At 54.2% G+C, this 9,171-nt stretch overlaps 1 protein-coding gene across 1 annotated transcript; it reads right to left on the bottom strand.

The window, feature by feature from the left end:
- Positions 1 to 250: 250 nt before the first annotated feature.
- On the bottom strand, positions 251 to 8,837 carry NLRP7 (NLR family pyrin domain containing 7; the record flags this gene model as incomplete). Its single annotated transcript, XM_084259440.1, has 6 exons — positions 251 to 305; positions 881 to 1,051; positions 2,040 to 2,207; positions 2,455 to 2,625; positions 3,661 to 3,831; positions 7,288 to 8,837. The coding sequence occupies 6 exons, from the start codon at positions 8,835 to 8,837 to the stop codon at positions 251 to 253; spliced, it is 2,286 nt and encodes a 761-aa protein (XP_084115566.1).
- Between the last annotated feature and the right edge of the window lie 334 nt (positions 8,838 to 9,171).

Here is a 9,171-nt window from a genome sequence, read left to right as displayed (position 1 = left end):
GTTAGCCACCCTGGCTCTCGTTGGTGGTTTAGGTCTAGGTCTTACTAGCAAAAGAAGCCTGAGACTTGCCTTTTAGGCTCTGTGATGGGTGCCCCTAAAACCTTAACCCACTTTGAAAAGGTGTCATAGCAACAACTGGTACACCCTTGAAGACCAGTTCCACACAGTCTCACAAACGTCTGAATATTGCATTCCTTGACCAAATGTGACTGTGGGTCTTTTCATGAGCCTTCAAATGTAGATGTAACTTTCAGCGCTCAGGCAATGAACAGAACACCACCAGCACCGAACCACTCCTCTGCCATCTGGGAACAGAATGATACTATGTTAACAGAAGCGGAGAAGGGTTGTAAAGGACTGGGGTAGGAGCCCCTTGGCCTAGAGCCCACATCTGGCCCAGTCCCTGTGTTTATAAATAAAGTTTTACTGGAACACAGCCATTCCCACTTGTCGACATACTGAAGATGACTGCGTCCAGCCTATGCAGCGGAACATCAGAGACAAAAATCTGAGCTGTGGATTTCCCAGTCCTTTAGAGAGAGTTCCCCTCCATGGTCCAGAACATGCAATTTAGATTCATGTGGCCGAAAGAATGATGCTAGAGCTCTTTGGTTAAAAGAGTCACAAAAGTGGGAATGGCTTGTTCTCCTTTGGCTATGAGGATGTGTGTGCTTGTATCACTGAGTATTCTGTGGAATGTTACCTACGTTCAGTTCAAAAAAGAGCGTTTTGGAGGAGTAGCTAATAAAAATGCTCTAAACTAGAAAGCATGCTAATGTAAGATGACTTTGATGCTTATAAAATGTTCTCCTTCCCAGATTTAAAAAACAAAACAAAACACTGCTCTCGGGAAACTCACCAGGTAAATCAACGTCCATACCTGAGTGTCTTCAAGGAGCCATTACTTTGCTTTAAAGCCTCAAGGAGCACCATCACTCCCCTCTGCCTCAGGTCGTTCTGCCCCAGGTCCAGTGTCTCCAGCCTCAGATTGCTGACGAGAGCAGCCGCAAGGTCCTGACACCCAAAGGCAGTGATGGAGCAGCCCTGGAGCCTGTTGAGAAAGACATTGAGCAGGTGCTTATTGAGGACCTACTGTGCGGCCAGTACTCTTTCACTTTCTGGAGACCTAGTAGTGAGGAAACGGGGAACAAAGCTATGTTCCTCGCGGAGCTTATTTTGTTGGTGTTGGGATGTGCTGGGGTAGAACAGAGCATAAGCGTGAAACACGCAGGACAGGAGGAGTCACCCAGGGTCATGGTGAGCATGCCACTAGGGAAGATGGAATGTCAGCAGTCATGGAGAATATGTTTCAGGTGGAATCTGAAGCCCACTCTGATATCGAAGCCCTATTCAGTGCCATTTTCTAGTGTGCAATGTCGTTGGTTCAGAGATCCAGAGAGGTAAATCCCAATCTTTGAAGTTAGGGGATCCAACTTGTAATTCCAAAAAGCTTACATTTGACTAATACTGGAATAATCTGGAATGCCTTTTAAAATTCTGATACCTGGCTCTACTTCTGTATTGAATCATTTTGGGGAAAAGCTATCAAGAATTTTAGGAGTCCCCCAGGGACAGCAGGATATAAAACTAAAGGACCTTGTGTTCTCAAATTCCGGCCTCTGCAAGGCTAGGAAGTGCTCACGTGGCCCAGACCCTCTTTCTGTGCGGCTCTGGCTGTAAAGTTCATTGCTTCAGTAGGAGGCCCTGGACTGGACTCAGCAGAAGGTGAGGGAGAGAGTCTGGCTCACCAGCCTGTTGGAGCCAGGCATTTCCTGGGGCTGGCATCCATCGTTCCCTGAGGATTGAGCTGGGGCAAATCCTAGTCTCCCAATCCAGGCAGCCCCCACCCCATTATGTGTGTCTTCCTGAAATGCACTTGACCGGAGGCCGTCCCCCACACACCCCCAGCGCCTGCATCCAGTCTCTGCTGGAGGCTCCTGAAACAGCAGCAGGAGTGATGCTGTGGCTCCGGCCTTCCAGAACACCTCAGAGACTTCCAGTACTTCTCAAACGCCTCTTAGGAGGACAAGAGTACCTACCCTAGACATTTTAGGTTACAACTTGGCTTCTTCAATGCCTCACAGAAGAAGCACAGCCCAGCAGCTATGGGGTTAAAGCCCAGGTCCAAGCTGGTCAGGCTGCAGTCTCCTTGGAGAAGCTCGGAGATGTATTTACAGCCACGTCTGGTGATATCACAGTCCCGCAGCCTGCAACGACAACCACAGAAGAGAGCTCTGTGAAGACAGTCCTATGAAGGGAATGCTCTGAACTGTGAAGGGTCGTTACTTCCAGCACCAAGTATTGTTTACCTCCAGCCTCAGGCTTTCAGGGTGGCTTGGACCTGAAAGCTTTTGAGTGGAATGGTGATCACCCCGGTGGTAGGGGGCTGAGCTGGACTTTGCCACCTTTTATTATGGAGAGAGACACACACACACCCGGGCAGCAGGGACTTACACCAGAGTCTGTAGTTTACATTCAGGGTAACTCAGGCCCTCACACAGACGTTTCACCCCATCATCTCCAAGGCTGTTGTTGGCCAAGCACAGGTGGGTCAGTGTCTGGTTAACGATCAGAGCAGGAGACAGCTCCTCACAGAAGGCTTCTGTGAGGTGACAGTTTTCTAACCTGCAAAGCACCGCGCACAAGTAAGAGGATGAGAACATTCCTGAATCCACCTTCCCAGCAGCCTGCCCTTTTTCATCCCCTGCCTTCTTTGTCTTGGGCTAGTGATCAGGTCGTGAAGAAATCGGGGTGAGGGAGGGTCTAGCCAGATGAAAAGTCGCTTTCCAAGGACCAAAACTAAGAAGCAGGTGTCACCACCAGCAGGGCCCCTGGGTTGGCCCGAGTCTGGCTTTGCCAATGCATCCTCTGTGGCCCCAAGCCTGCAGTGGAGAAGCCCCAAGGGACAACAGGGGGACTCACGACAACTTCCGTAGGAAGCACTTTGGGTGTCTCAGCGTCAAGCACAGCACCTTGACCTTCTCATCAAGGAGCTCCCCGGCTGTGAGGTCCCAGCAATCCAGCAACCTGGCGTTTCCCCTGCCTGAGGAGCCGCTGGCCTGCTGCTGAGGGGATTTAGAGCAAGATCCCAGCCTGTGGATAGAGGGGGCAGTTTGCTCCTCTGAGAGGACAGAGACCCTGTCAGCTTCCCTGAGGACTGTCTCCTTGATTTTCATCTCCCTCTTCCCCACTGTTCCCTAATCTGGCCTGAGTGTTTCCAGACTTGATCTCCTTTGCTTCCTCAAGTACCCCCACAGGCCATTTGAGCAACATCCCACCTCAACTTTTAAGACAAAAAAACCAAAAAAACAAAAAACAAAACCTGTAATACAACCCTTTGTGAGTTTCCCCCAAACGCCTACTCCTCAGACCCAGCTCAGTGGGACAGTGGCACCCCAAAGGCAGAGGTCTCATCAGGCAAGCTCCCTGAGGAGAGGGCACTCACCTGACACTGAGAGACCAGGACCCAGGACCCTGTGGCTCCACGTGCATCCCCTGCATGCAGGGGACGAGGCCACCAGGGGACAGTGAAGGCTGGAAAGCCCCTCTGGGTTCTCCTAGCTATGTCCCCCAGTTTTGCATGGCATCCAGTCAGCGGATGCCCACTTCTCCTGAATCACCCAGCAGTACCCCGTAACTCACAGCCTCCTTCCCCCACACCTCAGGTTCTGCAGATGGCACCGCGGGTGCTTCAGGGCTTCCCCCAGCAGCACCAGCAGCCTGTGGTCCCCGAGGCTGCCGCCCTCCAGGCCCAGGTGTGTGAGCGTCTTCTTGCCGATGAGCGCCAGGCAGAAGTCCCCATATGCAGCTGCAGGGGACACGTTTTTAATCCTAGGAAAAATAACGAGGGGCCTGTCCTCAGTGCTGTCTGCAGCTGCACTGCGAGCAGAGTGAGAGGCCAGAAGTGCAGGGGGGACACCAGGTAAGCCAACCACAGCCCAGCAGAGGCAGCCTCGGGGGCTTGAGCATGTGCTGACCATTCAGAATGGAGGGAGGCTGCAAAATGGGAGACAGAGGATGATGGTTTACCTAACGACCTTGCAACAGAAAACAGGAAGTAAATCACCTCTGTGGCTTGCAGGAACTTTTGCAGCCTTATCACCCCGGCAGGGGCAAGGGCTGGCAATTCTTGCTTTCCATGCATACATGGATTAAGCCCTGCAGAATCCCTTTGTCTTTAAATTGCAAGGTTTTTCATGCTGATTTTTCCCTCCGGAATTTCTTGCTCCCTTTCTGGAAACTATAAAACCTCACTGAGACCAGAGGAAGTTTCCTTGTTCTATATATGGACCCCTGCACTCAAATGCGTTTCTTTTCTCTTGCTAATCTCTCTCTAGTCTGCTTAATTGTTTTCTAGCCCGTGGACCTTGAAGTGTAGAGGAAGATTTGCTTCCTCCCTAACAAGTAGGAGGAGGTGTTGGTGGCCAAGCGGAATATTCCAGTAACACCTCTTCTGTGCTCCTATTTCAGATCTTTATTCTCATGTGAGCTTCCAGGTGTCTTAGCCAGTTTTCACCTAGTATCTCTAAGCCTGGCGATCCTCCCCCATGAACTAAATGCTCTTCTCCCTAAGTCCACAGTCAGCCTGATCCTACTTGATCCTTCATTTTCAAATGGCGAGCATTCCCTGTGGCTCATCAAAAAGAAACACAAAAAACCAAAAACAAAACTCAAAATTAAATTTGCAGCACAAAGAAGTTACAAAAGAAATTCCCAGCTCTTCAAAGCCCCTGCTTAAACTGCCCTTAACTCTCAGCACCTTCCAATTTGTGTTTGCTCACATAAGATTTTACAAAAGCAGTCATGTAAGCATGAAGGTCATAACGAAGACAACAGCCACCTCTGCTGGCACCAAGTAAACTGCATGTTTCAGGCGTCAGTTAAATGTTCTAAGGCATGTAGTTTGGGGCGGGCGGGGGGGATAGGAATGCGACTGTGATTTTGAATAGAACACACAGAGTTGAGCCCTCGAACATGTGTTAGTTTAAAAGGGCATCCTGAGAGTCATCTGCCCGTGTGCCCAATTCTTTGTGACCTGGCCCGTTGGCTCCTGTCACCACGCGTCACCAGCTCACAGCACATATCTGACACTGAGCTCTCTGTGACTCAGACCCCTCCCCATCCAGGTCTTCTGACACCTGTGCCTGCACTTTCCTAGAGGCTCTCAAGTCCATCATATACAGAGAGACTTCTGACCCCTTGGTCAGCTTCTCACTATAATACGTGCTTCTCTTACCAGCTATGCTTAAGGGGCCATTGCATTTCTTTGCATTCAGAGCAGTGGGCTGGTTAAAGCCAGGCAGGCACTCAACCTCTGCTCCCCTTGCAGAAGAGCACAGCTGCGCCCAGACACCCTCACAGGGCAGCTTCTACTTACACCACTTTCTGGAGGCGACAAGTGACATGGGTGATGTGCTCACAAAGAATCCTCACGGAGGAGTGACTCAGGAAGCTCTGACTCACTTCCAGAAAGCTTAGGTTCTGGTTTGAACTGAACACAGAGCAGAAATCCATCCAGAGGCGCAGAGTGTGGTGGTCGTGCTGAGACCTGGGAGGAGGGGAGAGACGAGGGCGCCCGGTAAGTACATGTGGGGAGAAACAAGAATCAGGCATGAGGGCCTCCCTGATGGCTCAAGGGGTGAAGTCTCAGCACTGTGACACTATTCACAGCCACTGTCTCCCTGCTGCTCCCTTCAGCAGTGGATTTCATTAGATCTGCCTTTTCTTCTCCCCATTCTGTCTCTGGTGAATCCGCTCACCCCCCACATTTCTGGCCTCCACCCCATTTCTTGTATTCATAAATAAATAGGGAGGGAGGGAGGGAGGGTGGAAGAGAGGGAGGAAGGAAGGATGGAAGGAGAGAGAATCGGACATGAGGGCCTCCCTCATGGGGCAGGGGTTAAGTTGCAGCACCATGAAGCTATCCGCAGCCTCTGAAGCACGAGTTCAATCCCCGGCCAGGGAGCTGACCCACATGGCACAGCAGACCTTGCCAGCCTCCCCGCTGCTCCCCTCAGCAGTGTATTTCAGTTGCTCCACCTATTCACTCTCTCTGGTGAATCCTCTCACCCCCACACCTCTGGCCTGTACCCCAGCAGTTGTATGCATAAATAAATATTAAAAAAAAAAGAAGAAGAATTGGACATGTAAAGGCCTCCTTCCAGACAGGAAGAGAGCATTTTCTGAATGTGTCTGATATGGGACTGACACCCAGGATACATGAAGAATGCAGACATAAATGCAGAAAAATATAAATGCAGAAAAAAAATAGTCAATTAAAAAATGGGTGGAGGCTCTGAATAGATGTTTGCCAAAGATGATTTGTCCCAACAGGTGCAATAAGAGATGCTCAACATCACTGTCACCAGGGAAACACAAATCAAAACCACAGTGAGCATCACCTCACGCATGGTGATGCCGTTATCAAAGACAAAGACATGAGGAATAACCAATGGGAGAGGCAGTGGACAAAGTGACCACGGTTGGTAGGAAGAGTCATTGGTGCAGCCGCTATGGAAAATGGCATGGAGGTTCTGCCAGAAAATAACCATATCATCCAGAAATTCTGCCTCTGGATGTTTCTCTGAAAACAAAAATCACCATCTTGAAAAGACCGTGCACCCCGTGTTCACTGCAGCGGTAGTGACAAGAGCCCTGTGCTGGAAGCCAGAGCCCACGGGGTGGGGGGGTGGGGTGCGCGCGCAGAGGGAGGGCATGTGCATGTGTGCCCAGCAGAGTTCTCTTGGGTCCCACTGTTAGGGGGAACACCACAAAGGGCAGCTAGTCCTGCAGGCCCTCAGGCTTTATGCAGAGTGAAGTAAGTCAGATAGGCTGATCTGTTTGAGCGCCCTTGCCTATGAAATCGAGAACAAACCAAACCACCAGACTCCTCACAGACCAGCTTCAGGATAAGGAGTGGCAAAAATGAGCAAAAATGGTCAAAAGGCACAAACCTCCATTTACAAGATAAATGAAACCTGAGGGGTGTAAGGTACCACACATGCCTGCACTTGGAAAACTTTAAAAAGAAATTGGTAGGGAGAGAAATAGTTGAAATGGCAAGTGTCTAGGGAAGCCCTGCAGGTGAACACTGGAGTCCTAAAGCAAAGCAGGGCTCCAAAGCCCACCCCTAGCCCTGGCCAGGCCTGTCATCTTAACTGGAGAGCTGGCCAGGAGACACTGCAGCTGGGGGGAAGCTGAGCTACCCCACAGTGAACAGGACACTACCCCCTCCCTCGTGGAGATAACTGGGGACACAGAGGCAGTGGGTGGGATGAGCGTCCTCACCTGGCAGCCCCGGTGCCCGCAGCAGCGTCGGCATCATTCTCCAGGAACAGCCCCTTGTCCACCTGGAGGGACATTTTCTGCAAATTCTGACAATGCTTGAGGCAGAAAGAAGACTGTGTCAGCTCAGGGGTGCTGGCCAGGTGTACGGAGATGTCCTTGACCTGGCCCATCGCCTCCTGCACGAGCTGCCCGTCCTGAGACTCGTAAAGACAGAAGAAAACCTCCTTTGCGTCCATCACCGAGGAGAAGGGGTGCCTCCCGCTGGGCTCGGACCCGCACTTCAGCAGTTCCCGCACCACCTTCGTGGACACCCGGCAGCCAAAGGTCGTCTCCAGCTCCCGGGCGGGCTCCTCGCCTGCAAGGCCGAACAGGAAGCGGGTCACCTGGGCCAGGCCGGGGTTCTGGAGTCTTTCCTCCCTGGACAGCAGCTTCTGCACCTCCGCCGTGCGGCCCCTGGGGCCGTCCTCCAGGGCATAGAACATGGCGGAAAAAAACTGCTGGACACTGAGGTGGATGAAGGAGTAGCAGCCCCCACAGTCCCTGTCCTTGTGGAGGAGCCGCTTGTCCAGGAGCGGATGGAGCTCGGCCTCCTTCACACCCAGTCTGGCCAGGTCGTCCCCGTCGAACACAGACGTCTGGGCCCAGGTGCCCCGGGCTGCCAGGAGACTGGCTGCCTGCAGGGCCGCCCGGAGGCTGGGCCCGGGGTGGCTGCCGGGCGCAGGCGGGAACTGGCCACAGAGGAAACGCAGAAACAGCGCCGTGGTGGTGCGGCAGGTGGGGCCGGGGTCCTCGCCGCGGTCCAGCTGCAGCTGCAGGCAGGTGCAGACCAGCCAGCACACGGCGGGCGCCGCGCCCAGGCCGAACAGCTCCGTGTTGCTCTTCATCAGGCCGAAGGCCCTCCGCGCCTGAGCCTCCTCCCCGAAGTGCTGCAGGAAGTAGCGCCTCCTGGCCGGCTCCGCCAGGCCCCGCATCTCCAGCAGGAGCGGCCGCTCCACCAGGGGCCGCAGCTCGCCCAGCGCCCCCGAGCGCGTGGTCACCAGCAGGGTGGCGCCGGGCAGCACCTTCCTCCGCAGCAGGCTCCCCAGGAGCGCCGGCACCGGCTGCGGCTGCCGCCAGTCCCCGCTCAAGTCGCAGAGCAGCGCCCCGGCCGGCACCCTCAGCTCCTCGAAGCCGTCGAGGATGAGCAGGATCTGCTGCTCCGGGGCCAGCAGCTCGGGAACGGCCCGGCCCGGGGGCCCGGCCCCGGAGACCAGCTCCGCCAGGCTGCAGGGCGCGCGGCGGTTGAGCCCCTTGCAGCTGAGGTAGAAGGCGGAGCCGGGGGGCAGCGGCAGGCGGCCGCTTGACCAGTCCAGCATCCACTTTTTGGCCAGCGTGGTTTTCCCCACTCCCGCCGGGCCGTGCAGAACGGCCGTGAGAGGGGACGCCTGTGGGGGGCGGCCCTGGGGATTGGAGAATGGGAGGTCTGGGCTTTGCAGAGTGACGGTGTCGGGGACATCCCCAGCGCCTCCTGGCCAACGTAGGTTCTTCCAGATAGAGGGAAACGTCTCCATCGCGGCCCTGTGCGCTCCACTGCGCCTGCAGTGATATGCGAGGGGTGGGGCTGGAGTGTCAGTGATCACACTCAGCTGAAAACTGCACCCCGTAAAGAAATACCCACCGAGACGGGGCGCCTTCCCTTACCTGCCCCCAACCCCCGACTGGCGGCTGTCCAAACAGTGTTTGCTCACCTGGCCTTTCCCTCCAAGCCTCCCTGCCGCGCTGTGGCTGGAGCTCCCTGCTCTGCACCTCTGTGCTCTATCGCAGCCAGGAGCACAAACGCTCCTCCCAGGGACCGCCCTGTGGCCACAGCGGACTTTATTCTGTTCAGGTCTACCCTCGCCCACC

The sequence above is a fragment of the Talpa europaea genome (assembly GCF_964194135.1).
Source record: "Talpa europaea genome assembly, chromosome: 1".
NCBI lineage: Eukaryota > Metazoa > Chordata > Mammalia > Eulipotyphla > Talpidae > Talpa > Talpa europaea.
Note: the sequence above shows the minus strand (reverse complement) of the source record. Positions and strands in the feature narration are given on the sequence as shown.